General features: G+C 35.0%; 1 protein-coding gene and 1 long non-coding RNA gene across 2 annotated transcripts; both read left to right on the plus strand.

The window, feature by feature from the left end:
- The first annotated feature begins 360 nt into the window (after window positions 1-360).
- On the plus strand, window positions 361-2,298 carry LOC124297319 (uncharacterized). Its single transcript, XR_006906575.1, has 4 exons — window positions 361-634; window positions 776-887; window positions 1,095-1,434; window positions 1,512-2,298. It is a non-coding gene; the product is annotated as an uncharacterized LOC124297319 (long non-coding RNA).
- Window positions 2,299-3,980: 1,682 nt separating this feature from the next.
- Window positions 3,981-14,170, plus strand: LOC124297303 (leucine-rich repeat protein soc-2 homolog). The gene has a single exon (XM_046748205.1). It carries the CDS (start codon window positions 4,197-4,199, stop codon window positions 6,030-6,032), a length of 1,836 nt encoding a protein of 611 aa, XP_046604161.1. The 5' UTR covers window positions 3,981-4,196; the 3' UTR covers window positions 6,033-14,170.
- Window positions 14,171-19,813: the final 5,643 nt, after the last annotated feature.

Consider the following 19,813-nt stretch of genomic DNA (forward strand, 5'->3'; position numbering starts at 1 on the left):
AGTAATAATAGTCGATAAAACATTCGGACGTTCCGGTCGGATGTTACAGTTCCGATAATACTAGGGCCCGTATTCATAGTCAGGTCTCAAGGCGGTGCTTAAGACCGTCTTGGCGAAGATCGTCTTGTTCGTTCAAGACCGTCTTGAGATGCTATGAAATGTTGCGTGCTCCAGACAATGCTTATTTCAAATAAGACTGGACTGTGCAACCTTGTAAGTTACGCTTCGAATAAGACCGACTTGATGAAGACCGTCTTGTTTGATGTCTATGAAACCAAACGCCATCTTAAGGCCTCGTATAAGACCGTCTTATTCGAGTCCGGTCTTTAAGCACTGACCATGAATACCGGCCTAGGTCCATGCATCTGACCATGGAGCCTACAGTAAACGAGCCCGAACGCCTGCAGGAAAAGTATTATAAACGTGGACCCTGAAAGTGAGGAAAGGTTGGGTTCGAAATGCAGCCACGGGAAGCGCTAGTGCTCCAAAGATAGGAGATGGGTTTGCATTTACACGACATTCTTGGCTTTTCGTCTTTGCGCGTATAAACGGGTTTTCTAAAGATTTTTTTATTGTGATAAAAATCAGCATCGTAAGGTGTAGTGACTGATTGCCCCACATTACATCTAAGCAGGTGAGAAAATGGTATTTTTTAAATACATATGCTATTTTCAATACTTTATTAAACTGTAATTTACGGATTGAATAAAACGAGCATGAAAGTGAGGTTAAAATTCATATATTGTCATGTGTAATCACAAATTTTCATTTTGAGTTTATTTCTGGTAGCACAGTGCACAATGGAGAAATATTGTTCTTACCCAGGCTGCCGAAAAAACTGCAAGCGCTTAGGACGACGGCAGCTGTCTGTCTTCAAGGTGCCAAAGGTAAATCTCCGGTCACAATTTTTTCTCTTTGTTAAATGGGTCAACGCGGATAATTTGTTGACGAAATATTAAGTTATTGCATACCAATTTTTGTCGATAGACAAAAATATGTTTGTTCAATGACTTGACTTATGTAAAATTTTGACCCGCTTTGTTTTTACCTATATCTTCGTATTAATTACAATAAAATTTTTGTTTTGTCTGTAGAATATGCAACAGCGATGGAGCGAATTCCTTGGACAGTGTCTCTCTCACACTGATTTTCTGTGCGAACTTCACTTTTCCAATGACTAAGATGGGCGAGTTTCTTATCGATCAGCGGTGGTCGAACGGGATGTTTTCGAGAGCATGTCGCAGTTGTTTGAAAGCTTAACTGATCGGAATGTCGTCTCGAGCAGTATACCGAGTGTATGGAAATCAACTAATCATCTGTACATTCTGTGATGCAACCAATTGGTCCAGATGAACCTTCGGACGCTTTTTGACACCTAATATCACTTACAACTCGGAACGGAAAATTCGTGCCCTCGACTGTTATTTCCAAAGTGTAAGTTGATAGTTGAGAATTTTTAGGGATTCTTCACAAGCTTGTACAATCGTAACGTGATGTTACAATGTTTCCAGCGTATATTCGAAAAAAACGTCGTCCATACGAGGACAAGACGAAATTCGAGCCCGGAAGCGAGTGGATCGAAGACATCGTTAGACAATACACTTGGAGCCGGAAAGCCGCTTTTCAATTAGAACATATCATTGATTGAATTGGGTTTCATAGATTTTTTCAAAGAATTGTCACTCGATAACGGGATGGAAAAACAAAATGTAAAAAAAATATGGTAGCCTTTACTAATGTGAGTGAACGACATACAAAATTTCGAGTCGAATCGAAAAGGGTGAGAGTCGGAGCCTGGTCGAATTCGGGTGGAATGCTCCATATAAATTATTCACCGAGGAAACATTAGTTTCATCGTGTCGGCTAGAAGAACATTTGAGTTCGTCGGGCCATCCGGAGTTGGATAATTTATGATAATGCGGTAATTGTCGAGGGTCTGCGATGAAAATTTTGCTCTCGGATGACCTTCGATTTAGGTAAAAATCGATTTATTTCCACACGCAGTTTATCGCATTATTAATATTATTTATTGTTAAAAATGTTTGTTTTACTGACTGAAAATGTCTATGTTTCCTATCTATACGAAAAAACACATTCCTATTGTGCACTAAATAATAAATATTCGCACTTTTTGTTGTTTTTTAATTCGTTTGGATTTGACGCGTATTGTATAAAATTAATTTTTATCAATAAATATTTCTAGGGCGTAGGTCAACTCGACTTTGAATTATGCCCAAAAATATTATCTAGTTAACGGCCACGAAAAAATCTTGGACTCGACGAAACAGACGCCAAAAGTGTCTGTTCGTGGCAATTTGCGAAATTCTTGGCAAAGGCATTCATCAGCCAGAATCATTGTTTTCACGGCGTTCACGGAGCGGCGTCAACATAGCCAAATCACATCCCACAATATTGCGCGCATCGGGTATGCGATATCGACTGAGAGACTGGGTATACCAGAAAAATTGATCGACTTATTTATCGTGTTTTTGTGATAAAACAATTATTTCGCAAATTATTCCAACCTTATATACGCGTTTCCCAAATGATTTCCAGTTGATTCGGGGGAAAAAAAATCTAATATCCAATCATTTTCTGCTAACTATATGCTGAACAGATTTTTAATTGTTATTAACAAAATATAATGTCATAAATTATAATAATAGTGGCATTAAATTGCGTAAATAATTCCCTAAATATAACAACTATAAAAAATAATAATTGGGTATTTGCATGATTTTTATATTTCTTAACTTTTGATGTTTTTCGATTCTATAAATTTTTTTAGAATTTTTGAAAAAAAAATATTTTGTTTTTGTTTATAAGTATTTAAATAATTTAATAAATAAAAAAAAGGCAATATTTAAATGAATAAGTAGCTCCATCTCGCGTATGTCACGTCGCAATGCTGAATTTTTTTGAAATTTTTAGCGCCAAGTTCTTCTGTAAGCACGCCGTACGTGTATGAAAGCTGTTGCTCTGTGTTGTGATTGATGAAAAGAACGTCTGATAGTGCTGTTTATTATAAACTAAAGTTATTAAATTATTTAATATGTCATTAAAAAACGATTTTTGTTGGTGTATAGTACCAACTTGTAAAAATACTCAAACTAATGCTTGCTTAACATTCTCAGTATAATAACATTGACGTGATCATAACCTCCACACAATTATCCGTGTGAGTTAAAAAAAAAAAAACACCACACAAAAATTGATTTCTATTTTAATTATTTTCACCGAAGTCTGACATTAATTATACAATGTATCAAACTTAAAGTTTAAAAAACTTACTTAAAATTTTTTTAGCGCTAGAAAATATTGTACATTACTCTTTGTGGATTCAAATAAACGCGCCAGTAGCAGCACAATGACGTCAAACCAATCACATTCCGTTTTATGTCACGTGACTTTTATGTGATTTAGGACCACTTTTATTTATTAAATTATTTAAATATTTATAAACAAAAACAAAATATTTTTTTTTTCAAAAATTCTAAAAAACTTTATAGAATCGAAAAACATCAAAAGTTAAGAAATATAAAAATCATGCAAATACCCAATTGTTAAATTTATCTGCTAACTATACGGAACTGTCAGCGAGGGCAGCGAGCGTGTCAGAAGTCTACTAGCACCAAGTATAGGAAGTAAAAAACGGGGACAAGACACGTACAATTTTTTAGTATACGAGCAGTGGCGAGTGTCAGGGGGCTGGCTTCGCCTCTGTCCTAGGGAGTTTTTAGCGTTGCCAGCTAGTTTCGGAACGCATAAGCATGGAACACGTGCCAAAATTGGCTGGCAGCGCTAAAAACTCCCTAGGACAGAGGCAGAGCTAACTACGAACTCAGCAGTGCAAATAAGATAAAAGATAGTTGACAGCACTGGAAGCTAATATCGGAACGCACCTATGGTTGGCGCACTACCTCTCGTACTCCCCCCAAGCTTTATACCGCTCGGTAATAAATATAGCTTGCGGAGCGTCCATGAATCTGTGAAGACTACTGGTGAAGACAGCCTATATGTAAGGCGACTGATGCGCTTGCGCACAAAAGTGCAAGCATTGTCGAAAATGTCAATACTTGTGAAGAAAAAGAATTTCAAAAATATGTGATGTGGTAAAAAAAAAGAGTGAAGAAAGTTTCGTGTTAAAGTTGGCCCCTAATAAAAACACTAATAAGTCGGCACGCTGTCACCGCAAAATGAAAAAGTCAAATAAACATCGATCGGGCGTGAGTAACATTTCCTCGGTTTGTTTGGCCGAAGGAAAAAGTGACGTTGCTGACATACAAGAGCAACTAACAACTTCTTATACGAAGGAACAAGATATCCCTGAATATTTGGAGGGCTGTGGTTTGAACACATGCTCGGCGGGTGACACGCCAGATACTATCGAGCCATTGTCCCGAGATACCAAGGAACATTCTAAGGAGAAGAAGCTTTCAACAGCCTCCATATCTGGTACAGATACAAAGAAAACCGTTACAGTGAAACACCCGGAGTCGAATAAACCAAAACCAACAGCCAAGAAAGGTAAACCCATACAAGCCGACCTGGATGTTTCTAAGGAGTTCATCAGATGCAGAGACGAGTGCGTCACTCGTTTGGATCTCAGCAAATCGAGCATTACAAATCTTCCAAACACTGTGCGTGACCTTACGCATCTCGTCGAGTTTTATCTCTATGGTAATAAATTGGTCACTTTGCCGCCAGAGATTGGTTGCCTTACCAATATCAAGACACTGGCGCTGAGTGAGAACTCGCTTACAAGCTTACCAGACACATTGGCGAATCTAAAGTCTCTTAAAGTTCTGGATTTGAGGCATAACAAGCTCAGTGAAATACCGGACGTTGTGTACGAGTTGACGTCATTGACTACCTTATTTTTGCGATTTAATCGTGTCAGGTTTGTCAGTGAGAGCATCAGGAACCTGACCAATTTAACGATGCTAAGTTTGCGAGAGAACAAAATCAGGGAACTCCCAGCTGGTATTGGTAAATTAGTTCATTTGATCACCTTTGACGTATCGCACAATCACTTGGAGCATTTACCTGAAGAAATAGGTAATTGCGTTCAGTTGTCTACATTGGATTTGCAGCACAATGAACTACTTGACATACCAGAAACCATTGGGAATCTTACCGCTGTTACCAGACTCGGGTTGAGGTACAACAGATTGTCTAGCATACCAAAGTCACTTGCCAACTGCAAACTGATGGACGAATTCAGCGTCGAAGGTAACCAAGTATCACAACTGCCCGAAGGCCTGCTGTCAAGCCTGTCAGACTTGACTACGATCACGCTGTCTCGGAATGCGTTCACTGCTTATCCTTCTGGAGGTCCGTCCCAGTTCACAAACGTTCATTCGATCAACTTGGAGCACAATCAGATCGACAAAATACCGTACGGTATTTTTTCCAGGGCTAAGAATCTTACCAAACTGAACATGAAGGAAAATCAGTTGACTGCTCTGCCCTTGGATATTGGTACTTGGACTAATATGGTCGAGTTGAACCTGGGGACAAATCAACTTACAAAAATTCCTGACGACATCCAGTGTTTGCAGAGCTTGGAAATTCTTATCCTGTCGAATAATTTGCTGAAGCGAATTCCTGCGAGTATAGCCAACCTACGGAAACTTCGTATACTGGATCTTGAGGAGAATAAAATAGAATCTCTTCCTAATGAAATTGGGTTTCTTCGAGATCTTCAGAAATTAATATTACAGTCTAATCAGGTAACTTGCTTGCCTAGAGCTATCGGACATCTAACTAATCTGACTCATTTGAGTGTAGGGGAAAATAATTTAAATTACCTTCCGGAAGAAATTGGAACCTTGGAGAATTTGGATTCCTTGTATGTTAATGACAATGCCAATTTACATAATTTACCATTCGAACTGGCGCTGTGCACAAACCTCAGTATTATGTCAATTGAGAATTGTCCACTTTCACAAATTCCAGCCGAAATTGTTGCCGGAGGTCCGTCGCTAGTTATACAATTTCTAAAAATGCAAGGACCATACAGATCAATGTAACAAGACTTAGGTATGCATATTGATGATTGTGTTATCTGATGTATCACATATTGTTCCAATGGGTGAAATTAATTTTTTCCATCACGGAAAAAGTTACTTTGTATGAATTTGTATTGATTGTCCTACGTAACGTGCCGATTAAATTGGACAATTACTTTGTAAATTATTTTCTATCACCAGCTACAATATAAATCTGTGGATATAAAGATATTTTATTATTTACTTCTAACTATGATGTAACGACACGCTTGCAGCATTGTTCACTTCCTGTAACTTGTGATTTCTTTTTCTCGTAAAATCATAATTTATTCACATTTTCTAAAGGTATCTACTGACTAAAGCTAGGGAAAGTTAGGAAAATTAAACATGGTTAAAAATTGTGCAGGTTTTTCAAAAGAAAGACTAAACACTTCTATATGCAATGGTGTATTATAATTATTTTTCCAGATCATATTTTGCAACAGTTGCTAATGGAAAGTCTGTAAATTTCACATCAATTTATTTTTGGCGGTTCAGGCGGACTTTAATTTATCCCATAAAAAAGGTGAAGGTCGATAAGAAATTATCATATCCAAGTTAGTAATGTTATTGTAACGGTTCATGCTGAGTAAAAACCGTTATTTCACGATTTTGAAATAGTGTGAAACTCAGTAAACCGTAATAAAACAAAACATACTATATTTCGAAATCTTACTTCCTCCAAAATCGTTATAATATTCAAAAAATAGTGACCTTTGCCCCAATGTTTCGTTGCGATAACTTTACTAACTTCGACCTCGTCAGAAATTCACGTAAACATATTGATATAAAACTTGCTTACGCCAAAGATTTGACGAAATTTCGCTACAAATATTTCTTGAAAATTCGTACATAGTTTTACGTAAAAGAATTGATGTACAAATAAATCTGTACGGCTTTTTGAATCTGTTTGAAAACACTTGCCGCCATAAAAATGTACATACATCTAAGGTATATATGTGGATTTTCCAAAATGTGCCAATGTTATCATTGCTAAACTTCATCAACTTTCTATATTGTAACGATCAAGCTATAATAAGAAACAAAAAAATCTTAGGAAGAATTCAGCAAAAATGTATGTATGAAAATACCAATGAAGTAGCCAAAAATCGAAATAATTTAAGATCAGTTTTTCCACTTTTGGAAAAATGAACAATGACAAATGAGAGGGTACAAATCAAACAAACAGTAGCCATTTCAGACATTGCATGCATGTTCCTGAAATTTGGATTAATCGAGTTTGATCGAAAACTCAAGTGCCCCTAATTTTGATATAGTTAAAAAAAATTTGGGACTATTTTGGACCTATGTTATAGATTTACATTGCAACTTTATATTGCCGATTTAAATTCTTGACCAAGCTAAAATAATCAATTGAAACTTTACGTACTATTCTCATGCACGGCTGTTTCCCTATTTTCAAATGTCAATGCCTTACCTTGAAAGACAATAAATAGAACATTCATATGAATGAAAACTGTCGTTTTATTATTATCTGCATACTAAGCACAAACAAAACAAAAAAAAAAAAAAACGCTGAAAGGCCCAATACAGAATAGAGACGACATCCTTTTCCGCGAATACAATAGCAAATGTGTTTCATTGTAAGGCGAGTATTCAAATCAGTCATATTCTGTAGCACAATCTTTCAATTGTCAAGGCGAACTGGCCAAATTTAATTTTTTGTTATTTTACAAACAGGTCGTGTAATTAGAAATTCTTGAACTGTTGTCCACGATTTACAATATTGTAAAAGGAAGTTAGGTCAGGTTATTGGGGCTGCTGTTAATGACTTATTAATAAAGGTACGTTACGTAGGATTCCCCATTTTCTCTGTATACAAACACGTGGTTGCGCACGAGAATAGTCTAATTCTTCAATCCGTGACTATCCAGTCAGATTTGACTCCCTCAGTTATTAATTTTCCTTATACTCAAGTTGTTTGTCTTGTAAATCGATTTTTCATATAATTATAAAATCGCAATACCTATCTATTTATTGCGCAAAATGCTATTATCGAATGATTTCTACAATTAATTTCAGTTATTATGCGTGGGGCATTTTTTGTGAAATCAGACAAGACTTTGAGGTTTGTTGTTGTTGTTGCTGTTGTTGTTGTTGTTGTTGTTGTTGATGTTGATCTTCTTCTTCTTCTTCTTCTTCTTCTTCTTATTATTATTATTATTTTTCACTTTACTTTACTGCTATTTTGCCTTTCAAAAGGAGCATTCATGATGTATTCGAATTTTTTGCCTTACTTTCTTATACAGTGATTCATTTTCATAAATTCACCTTTTTCAACTGTTCAAACGAATATAACTCGAAAACGAAGGGATATTGCAGAAAGTCAAGATATTCTTTTTTTCGTCTTGACCATTAGTTGACACATTTCCCCAGTATAAGACAGCTGGCATACGTGGGACGCCCAACCACTAAAATTCATATCGCGACTAAACTATTGGTTATTTTTAATTGCAAAAATGATCAGAGTGTCCTTAAACTATTTTTCAAAAGATAATACAGGTTATTTTGGAGAAAAGAATTCAAAACTCCAAAGAAATAGAAACAAATTTGGTTTTAATATTTTTGAAATATTTTTTTGTCCATTTTCATTGATTTAAAACAAGTATGAGCAAGAGTGGGGCGTTTAGTATCCCGCCGTGCCAGCTAAGGATTAATCATAAATTCATAAAAAATATGAAAAATTAAATAGTATATTTCCTCAAAATTACCAACTTTTTCCAATTATGTACGAAAAAATTGTTTCACCACGATGGTCTCGTTTTATTTTTTTGCGAAAAACAACCTGAAAAGTATTTGGTTTTTCGTGAATTTTAAGCCACGTATCATTATGAGTCGAATAATGGTCGTTACACATTCATTATTTGTTTAAATTTGAATTTAATCGATTCTACGAAAAGTTTAAAAGTGGTGTCCAATTTTTGTTTGCCAAAATGATTTTTTTTTCTAATATAAAAAATTTGGAACTGCAACCAATTACATCCAAACCTTCAGTGACGTTTGAGGTTTTCAAAAAAACTATTGACAATGTTTTTTTTGGACACCACAAATATAAATCAACATGCAATAAAGATTTGGAAATGACTGATTGCACAGTTAAATTTTTTTTTAATCGAAAAAAATTTCCTTAAACTCTGTAATATTTGTATTTAAGTAAGTAATAAAATGAAAACAAATGATCGGCCCATAATAACGTTTGTCTTGAAATTCGAGAAAAACACACATTTTCAGGATATTTTTCGCCAAAAAATGAAAACAGAGCATCATGATAAAAAACGATTTTTTTTGTTTATAATTCAAAATTTGATGATTTTGAGGAGATATTACTTATTCATATGTTTTTTTTTTGAATCTATGGTTGAAGACTGCTTTAAATTTCTTCGTTTTCGAGTTGCATTCATTTGAAAACTTGCAGCAAGTCGTCTTTTGAAAGTTTGCAATTGAAGAATAAACTGAGATGAAAATTTCGCAAAATCACAAGTATTCTTTTCGATGGGAAGAATGGAATAAACCAAATAAAACAAGTCAAAAAATTTGATCACAAAATCTTGTTTGATTTCACCATAAATTCTTCATGCATTATATTTATAGATATAGGTAAATATGTAGATGTATATATGTTATCTATAATATGAAATATAAATATGAAATTGTATATTACTATTCTTGACCGATACACCATGAGTACACATCTCGTTCGTATTTTATATGTCGTATAAATATGTTGATATTTTTTTTATTATTTCCTGACTTGTCATTTCCGTATTGAAAAATTATAGTTATAAACAACTTTTCTCTGTGACAATTATCTTCGTTGCTGGAATATTTACGGGTATTTAAATTACTCGCTTTTAAATAGCTGCAGTCAGTTCGTTCTGTTTTTGTTTTCTGTTTGTTACACTTTGTAATAACCTGTAACAGGCACGTAATACCCAAGAAAAAATAAAGACGTCATTTTTTATCCACCCGTCTTTCTAATTATACTGATTATTGAACAACGAAATAGTATATTATGCAACAAGTGTGAAACATGCAATTTTACGCACGTATTTCATTCGATATTTTTTTGATATAGTATGCGTAAAATAATTCGATTTTTAGCACTGTTATTAGTGCGTAAAATTCAAGTTCACCCATTTAGTCGAATAGTGCCATTTGACTCACTAATAACAGCGCATAAAATCGAATTTGACGCATACGATGTCTGAAATACGTTAATCGACAGGGGGATAAATGAATCAAAAAAACGAAAAAATACAACGTGATGTTCAAAAGACCAAGTAAAGTATCACCCTTATTTGAGAACTTTATTGTACGAGATTTATGTGTCGTTTATAGCGTTGAACATGATAATAGAAAAAGAAGAAGTGTGTTGAATGTTACCAAATTTGCTATATTGAATATGTATTAAATCCCTCGTATTGACTGAAACCCTCTCGCGTCAACTGTAGCGAGCAAGTCGACATGAATGCGAGTGTAGAGATTATGAAATTATATCAAATTGACGAGTATTAAGGTATGTTAATACTCTTCGAAAGATGGTATAAAAATATTGAAAATATTGACTATTACCGTTTGGTCTGAACTTATGTTCAATACTGTGTATTAGCCAGCTGGCCTACATGTCGCGACCAGCTTATATAAATAATATATACGGGTATGATAAAATATGAAATCAAGATGGACATATTAAATGTTTACTACCGAAGTGTTCCACATTTGTACTTGCATATGCATTATGAACGTATATGTATGATGTACGTATGATACGATATACTGTTAAATTTTATTCCATGTTATACTGCTAGGATCATTATACATTATACGGATATATAGCGGATGTAATGTATTAGCTTTATTATCATCTTCAACTGGACCCTTAATTGGAATAACGAGTTGAAAATGAAGGCTTGAAATTCGTAGAAAAATTGTCGCTGCAATTGACTGCATGTGTAAAAATAAGAGAATTATTGAAGGTATTCATGTACCTACGGAATAATGTATATTATAACGTCCAATCGTAAAATGTATGAGAATTTTACGTGATTTATGTATTATTCAAATTTTAATGTTACATCCCATCACTTGAGTTGATGTTTTTCCCCATCTTAAACCGATTCATTCTTACGTAATCAACTTAACGTAATAATCCTACTTATGTGTAGTTATTTTCAATATCGTCATATGCCAGTATTTATCAGGAATACAAGGAGTGTTTCAACCAAGCGATTGACGTATGTATCATTCGAAATCATATCGTATTTCCGAAATCACTTCGCAACCTCTGAAATCGCACTGAAATCAGTAATATTAAAACAAAATTCTGCATTAGTAATCGTCGAGGTAATCATTGGTAGTCATGAGAAATTATTTAGGATTACAACAATTTCTTTGTAACCTCAAGAAATCATGTAATCAAAGTAAAATTTATTTCTTAAGTAATCTCTCGTAATCACTGTATAAAGTAAGTACATAATCACCAAATACGTAATCATGGTGTCGTGTTTGCTTCGGTGAAACATCCCTTGAAAGAATATATATGTATATCGTTTCAGCCTATTTGTTATCTTTATCTGTGTCTCTGTAATATGTTTTAGCTTTCTCTATTTTTGACGACATCCCAAACTCTGTACTACATCGTGTATAAGAAGTTGGCACGCTTACAAAAATATTTTAGATTATTGTTTGCAATGATAAGCTGTATAATGAACGCATACTTTCCTAAACAAATTGTAAATGATTACGAAAAGAACAAATCCCGAATTCCATTGTTTGAATGCCAACTTCACGTATAAAAAAAAATCAGGGTGGAATGCCCGGGTAAAAGTTTGAATCAAAAGTAATGAAGCCAATTGTGTAAAAAAAAAAGACTCTTTAAATTAAGTAAACGCTTACGTCCTATTTTTATGCACTAAACATTGGAGACACAACCACATGTAATATTTATTTGTTTTAATCTGAATTTTTTTTTGTGCGTCGTTATTATTGCTTAATCATTAATAGATGTTGCCGCGTTGTCCATATAAAGCCAATGTTTCAAAATCAAATTTGTACGATATTAGAATAGGACTTGAAAAAGTTTTTACGTAAATATGCGAACTATGCAAGATGTAAAACTCATCTTACGTTTATATTGTGGTAAATAGTAACACTTACATTTTCAACCGAGCTTTAGGAATTACACTTAATGATTTTGTTCTCGGTCCCTTCTTAAGTAGATCAACGTAAGAGAACCACTCGCAAATAATTCTAGATTTTTTCAATAAATTGTTGAGCTATGAGTTTTTGAAATATTGCAGTTTTTATTTATATAATTGTGTGCTTTCACATAAAACATAATATTTATGAATATTTTTAAAATACTTGATAATTACTGAATAACTCGAATTCTTTGATTGGATTAATTAGTATTAATATGTCTAATACATATTAGAATTATTCATTAATATTGTTGTTATACTGTTATTATAATTTATGTTGTATTTACTGTATATAATGTATAATTGTGTGTAAACTGCACATACACTGTAAGTATATACAGGTATTATGTGGCAATCCAACAATATGGCAACAATATTCATGCATGAGAACTCCGTCAAGGCAATATCATAAGGATTTGGTTAAAAAACAGGTAATTTTTTTACTTTTTTGTACGTGGGTATTAGAAGTACAAAATCCGATTTTTATACGCAATATAATATTTCATAAACTTTCTTTTTTTTTTTATTGAAAAATAATACGTACTTAATATTAATACAAAAACGATATTCGGTCGCGGTGTGATCGAATGGCGTGGATCAAATCTCAAAATATATTTGTCCGAACGACTTAAAAATTGGACAGATCATTGATGATAACATTAAAATTGGGAAAATGGTGACCTAGTGAAAAATTTCGGCGTAAAAACGACCTTAATCGTTGGTTATTAGGAACATTTTTTAAAACTATTCGATCACCCTATAGAAAATCTTATAATCAAGAATCTGTAGAAATTTTAAGTCCATTGGGTGAACATATTTCGAGATTTGATCTAAGCCGTTGGACTACACCGTGGCCGAAAATCTTATCTGTATTAAAAATAAATCTGTTGTCAAATAATATTTTTCAATTAAAAATAAACTGCAACTTCAGAAAAGCTTGTACTAACTCTCTATGAAAATCCGACCTTGTTTTTTTAATATCCCAGTAAAAAAAATTTTGAAACTCAATATGTTGTTTGTACCGAATCCTTATTATAGTGCCTTAATTAGCTTAGGTAATTATCTCAAGCATTGAAAGCACGTTTCGTGAATTGTCGTATGCTTAAATCGATGGCGCCTAATAAAATTCATTCAATTTTAATGAGGCTGATTATTATAGATGATCTGACTTTGGCGTGACGATTAGAATCCGAGTAATGTTGAAATTTTTCTCACCCTTATCTCATTAGTGATAGAAAGATTTTTGTATAATCCAAGTAACTCTACAGACACCTATCATAAAACAGTCAACTCCTGTGTATAAGCACAAAAAATAATTGTTTTATCATCGGGGTCCGTAGAGTTACGTGGATTATAATCGTCACACCAAAGTTAGGCCTTTTATAATCAACCTCTGACGTTGAGTGAATTTTATTAGGGGCCATCGGATTAGCTATTTTTCCTGTGATTTTAGGTGTATCACTTTGAAAATACTATTAAAATGATCATCCTAGCATGCAGAAAATTCAATCAAAGCTTCACACAAATCTGTCGCACTTCACCGAACGAAAGACGCATACGGGCATTTCCACCTCAAATCGGTTGATTTTGGGTGTTTTTTGACCTTGCATTTTTTAAATCAATATAATCTTTTTTAACGTGAAATGTACGTAGCAAAAGGAGATCCATATTTTTCGATGGTCCAAAAAATCTGTGTACTCTAGTTATGAATTATTGCATTTTATTGTGAAAGTAGAGTGTGGGCCGCTGTGAGAATTAATATCTCGGGTCCTATCTACCGTAGAGAATGTTCAAAAACACATTTTGAAGGTAATGAAAGACACTTTTCGAGAAAAATTTGCAAATTCTGACGAAATGTAGTTTTGTTGTGTTTAAGAATAATTAAAATGTTGAATTTTTTTTGAAGTTATATTTCTTCACCTTGGTTATCATGAAAGAGGAATTCGTGGACATAAACGTCGTGTAATGTGAGTTAATTGTGACTTTCCAGCCCGAGTAGGGGCCCTGCTTAGAACGAGTGTATTTTTTGAATTAATTTACATCTGCCACACAAAAATAGAACAATATAGACGTAAAAAAAAAACTAAATACAAAATCAAAATTAAATGCAACTGCTTTAAAAGTAACCTCAAAAATCTTTATCTTGGGTTACATTATGTGATGCTTAAATTTTAAAGAAGGTCGTAGAAGAAAAACAAAAACTGAAAAGATGGATCAGCCACCCAGGATCAAGACAAAAAGAGCTATACCTTAACAATCTACCGCAAGTGTTAAAATAGTGAAGATTTCAAAGGGATAGATGGTGTAATCCTCGATGAGCGACTATCGGAATACACTCTACGCCCAGCCAAAGTGTTATTTGGCTATTTTAGGGTCCGTACACGTCGATTACACACTTACGTGCCAGTCCCAATGCAGGAAATGATAGAAGAAGGAAGGGATCGGATCAAAGGGAAGTAGACGATAGTTGATACAGTTTATTTATTATCAATGATCAAGTAATTGATTTATAACAGTGGTCAATGTAATGGAATCGGCTTGAGGCAAAGGCTTGGATTGGCACGGAGAGACATGATTAGAAGTGACTTGTGCGAAAGCTAGGATGAAAGTGAATAGCTTAGGGAATGTAGGAGACTCGCTAGTTGTAGTACAGATCGAGATCAACCTGCTGACTTGGTGTGGGAACCGAGGCAGCTGGGTGAATATAACGAGAGGATGCAGGGTGTAAAGTGACGCAGACTGTGGGAAAGAAATATAAGATCAGTAGGACATAATACGCTCTTGGGGAAGAACATTCGGTGAGGGTACGGAATCGAATGTTTGCAAAGAGGCTGGAAGTTAGGGAAATATACCGATTCACTTACAAAATTTTACAATGGATGGTGTCTTAAAAATCTAGCACATAGATGTTGATGCGCGTTTAAACGGATTAGTATACATTTTCAATATACAGTTTTAAAAGTAACATCTTATAAATGTGGTGACGCACACGCACACACACATATATATATATTTGTAGTATAAATTGGGAAATCCCCAATAATTATATATGTAGAATTCAACTTCTATATATATATATTATTTGCCATAGTGTTTTGTGGTTTTATCCACACACTTTTGCCTCTTTTATGCCAAAATGCCTCCTTTTTACCAATTTGCCAACGGTTTTTGCTATTTGCAGTGGTTTGCTGACGTGGGTGTACCACGCTCAGCTTTACTACCTATTGCTCGACGCCTCGGGCGTTTTCCCTTGGTCAAGAATGCCTTGGGACATTTATATAACTATGTTCATAATTCAAATATTCCATTAAGCGGGTATGTTGTTAAACCCGGTTTTGTTCTTCATGTTTCTAGGATGTATCCTAGAACTAATTATATTACCCTACTTCAACATTTCACCATGCTTGACTGGCGTGTTGGAGGCGATAAGACCTTAGCCTCTAACAATCGCGATCTCTGTAGTGCTATGTATAATATGCTTGGTTTGGATATTAAGCAAGCTACAGGGGATGTAATTATTTCGGAATGAAAGAAACCTGAATCGAGTGCCCGACCTAATTTGATCGGAATGGTTGAAGGGAAATTGCGTGACGGTCTTAGTGAACGCCGTCCTAGAGAAATAATACCTTATTCTCTTAATCCCTTGGAACAGACGGAACTGGAAAATGCTTTTCCAGAATTAATGTTGGATTTCAAAAACTCACAGAGTCATCCTCATGCTTTTTCTACTGCATCGCGTAAATGTCAGCATAAAATTTGTCTTCAAAATTTGAATTATGATTCTAGAAAGAAACCTCCCACTGGTTACGTCGCTCTTGTGAAAGACGTGGGAGGAAATTTCGTTAGATACTTGGAAAGAGGAAGAACTAACATCCACACATGTTCTCCGATTCTAGATGCTAGAGATGCTCAGAGATATTCCTCTCGAAATATTTCTATAATGAATCTTAATTCAAAATCGCAATGTGAAGCTCGAGCGATCTGTTCAGATCCAAAAGAACATAGAAGAATTTTATGTCACAGAAAAGCGGAGGAATGTCCTATAACAGCTTCAAGTCTGATGTTTGTTCACTCGACTTATGACATATCACCTGTTGGAATTGCTGACGCTATGGATTCAGCCGGAGCTTATCGAGGATATGGTTGTTTCGCTTTTTCTAGTGAAGTTATTATGGGAAAGAAATCTGGTATGATCCCTTTTCAAAATAGTGTGTGGGATATAACCGTAGATCCTGCCACTAGGAAGGAGAAGATAAAATTTTCTTTTCAGAACGACTCTTCCTGGCACTATACTCACGATTTAAAAACCTATCTATCATTAATTTCAACTAATTTGATAATGAGCTCTAAAGGTCAGGTTTATTTCATTGACTTCAAATCTCAACGAGTAGGTTGTGTTTTCTTTGAGATAATTAAAAACATGGCACCTACAATTCCTAAATCTCTGATATCTCATCGGATTTGGTTTGAGAACAAAAACCAACAGTGTGTCAAATACTACACCTGAAAATTGCGTGGAAATTTGGATAATCCTTCTGTATGTATGATTCCAAATAAGTTCCTTGCGCCTAGACTTATGATAGAGAAGGGAAAACTTTTTGCTTTTTCCCAAAATGGCACAAAATTCACGGTTCAAACAATACTTGAGTATTTGAGATCGGTAAACGGCACAATTACTGTCAATGGACAATCCATTGTCAAGACTGGTGACACTACAGATGCTGACGATCTCATGCGATTAGCAACTGCTTTATATATCCATGCTTACAAGCGTAGATGGGAAGAAGGGAAAATTCTTTCTGCTTTAGTAGAGGATATAAGAGAGACAAGGAATCTCGTAGTCTTTTTTCAAAATTTGTTCGATGGTTGGTTCACGGTAATCCTCGTAAGGATTCCGAAGGGAGTATTATCCCTAACGATTCTTTTTTGATTAAATTACATACATGGTTAGAAGTTCCAGAAAAATTTCCAATTGCCATAGAAGACATGGTAAAATTTTAGGATTATATTGATACTTTAGATCTAACAATAAGTCCTTTGATCACATATGACAGTAACATAAACGAAGTTCTCGAAAATATGAACTTAACGGAAGAAGACATTTTCGCTCCTGGGGTTTTTACAGACGTTGCCGAAGAATTAATTGACCGAGTTGTTGGAGTCAATCTCAATGGTTCTTCTGAATCATTAATACCTATCAAAGATGATTCTTACGCTTGTAATACCCCCTTGGATTTGGTTGAGATCTCTCCGGATGGAAATGGTCTTTATAATTCTTTAATTAAAGCTGCTAATCTCAACTTAGATCAGTCTCAGTTGCGTGTCGTGCTTGATAACGACTCACTACTTGAAAAATTAGTCCAACCCGAAGATACTGCTAACATCTTGAGATCAGGTGATAGAGGCGATGCTGATGTAATTCAACTATTCGCATGGACTTATGAACACGACGTCTGCGTACATTCTGGAAAAACGCAGCAAATTCAAAAAATAAAGAGTGGGTGTGATGATTCACCAACTATACATCTGGCCTTTTCTAACGAAAATGGTGGTCACTATGATGCACTGCTTCCCATTCAGAGAAGTGTAACATCGCTTCCAAATGAACAATACTATCTACAACATGCCGATGATGTTTCAGAAATGGAGCGTCTTAAACTTGAGATACTTACAGAAAAAGAGAAAATTGATAGCTATGATCAGATCCAGTTTAAGTCTGCTCGTGACAGAAGTGAGAAGTACATACTTCCAAAGAATGAATATCCATCTCGTTCTTTTATAAAATTACTAGAAGTCATGAAGAACTTTCCGATCTTAAGTAAAGCTTCTTTTGCCGTAGATTTATGCGGAGCTCCAGGCGGCTTTCTTCATGTGTTGGCGAGTAAACAAATTCCGGTGATACTATCTTCCACCTTAAAAACAGGACCTTCTTATCAATTGAGAGGAATTTCACAAGATACATCTGTTATTCGTATTGAATTTCCACGGGACGGAAATTTACTTGACAGCGATGTTGTTAACGAGTTTGTATCTACGATTAACTTCTTGGGGAGTCCTGAGCTAATCGTAACTGATGGGGCTATTCCAAGTGATGATGCTTATGAAGAGCAAGAAACACGTAACTATCCGCTAATACGTCCGGAAATTAATATCGCGCTTAAAACCTTGCGAATTGGTGGAAATTTTGTGATAAAATTCTTTGATACTTTTGAAGTAGAATCGCAAGATCTAATTGATTCTCTTCTTTCGAACTTTAAGAAGGTGCATGTTTTTACACCGAAGAGTACTCGCTTGACATCTGCCGAAAAATATATAGTCTGTTTGAATATGCTGAGTTTTGAAAACTTTGATTACGATGCTACAGAAACGTACATGGCATTACGACAACGCACAGAACAACAACTTGCTGCGTTAAGATTGCTAAATCAGACAGCTAATAATCCGCACTTCTCTATAGAGAAGGAATTAATTTCGATCGATTTACCAGTTGTGGGTAAAAGATTAGTTACTGAACCTGATATGCAAGAAAATGGTATTACAATTGACAATTGTGAAATTATATATGAGGAAATTGCTGCACACCTCGAAATTGACCATTCAAGTATATATAATCTTAATCCCGCAATCGAAATTGAGCAGGAATCTGATTCAGCAAGTTCTATACAAGACGCTCATATTGGAATGACATCTTCCTTAGTCTCAGAACTACAACCATTCGTTGAAACACCTGATTCCGAGTCTATTACCACCGAAAATTTCATGGAGCAAATGCATATTGCTCGAGTTGTTGACGAAATCCATAAAGACTGTGATATTATCTCTGAAAGAGATGAGATTCATTCGTATAATCCTGAAAAACACGAACTAACGAATGCTTTCTTTGCACATACTACTGCTGATGATATGATTGATGAATACCGTAATATACCAGCGGGCGATTTATCATGTGGGAGTGCTGCCGTATTGGACATTGACTATGAACAGTTGCAGCAATCAGATTCTTCTGTACTTGGTAGTAGTCATATAAATATGACTTCTTCACAAGACAAGGAAAGGACTGTAGAAAAATCATCGTGTTCACAGGCTAAAGATACTCGACAGAAGTCGAATATTATTTTAGAATGTGAAGACCAGATGAGTTCTAGCGATACAACTTCCATCAGTCAGTCGTCTAATTCCGAATGTGAGTAATGTATTCAAGATCGCGAAGAACTTAAACAACCACCTGAAAAGAAAACAATTGTTCAGAAAATTAAAAATTTCTTCGCTAAGAAACCAGCCGAACCCTTGGAGATTGATTCTCCTGAAGCTGACGCTCAATTCTTGAGAAAGCAAATCGCTGGTGGTCGCTTCCTCGTAAGATCAAGTATGGGAAAAACCGACGATATGAGTAGAGTGTGCAATGTGACCAGAAAAATGGATAATTTCTTGTTCAGTTATGAAGAAGCAACCAATCAAGCCGTTGGTACTGTAATTAATACTAACTGTATTAAATTTGAAACACCCCGTTTACCCTTGCCTTCTATTCCTGTTCCAAGACCA

This window comes from Neodiprion virginianus, chromosome 1 (assembly GCF_021901495.1).
Source record: "Neodiprion virginianus isolate iyNeoVirg1 chromosome 1, iyNeoVirg1.1, whole genome shotgun sequence".
Classification (NCBI taxonomy): domain Eukaryota; kingdom Metazoa; phylum Arthropoda; class Insecta; order Hymenoptera; family Diprionidae; genus Neodiprion; species Neodiprion virginianus.

Excerpts from the sequence above, each read along its gene's own strand:
- LOC124297303 (XM_046748205.1), top strand. The coding sequence starts at position 4,197 with ATGAAAAAGTCAAATAAACATCGATCGGGCGTGAGTAACATTTCCTCG.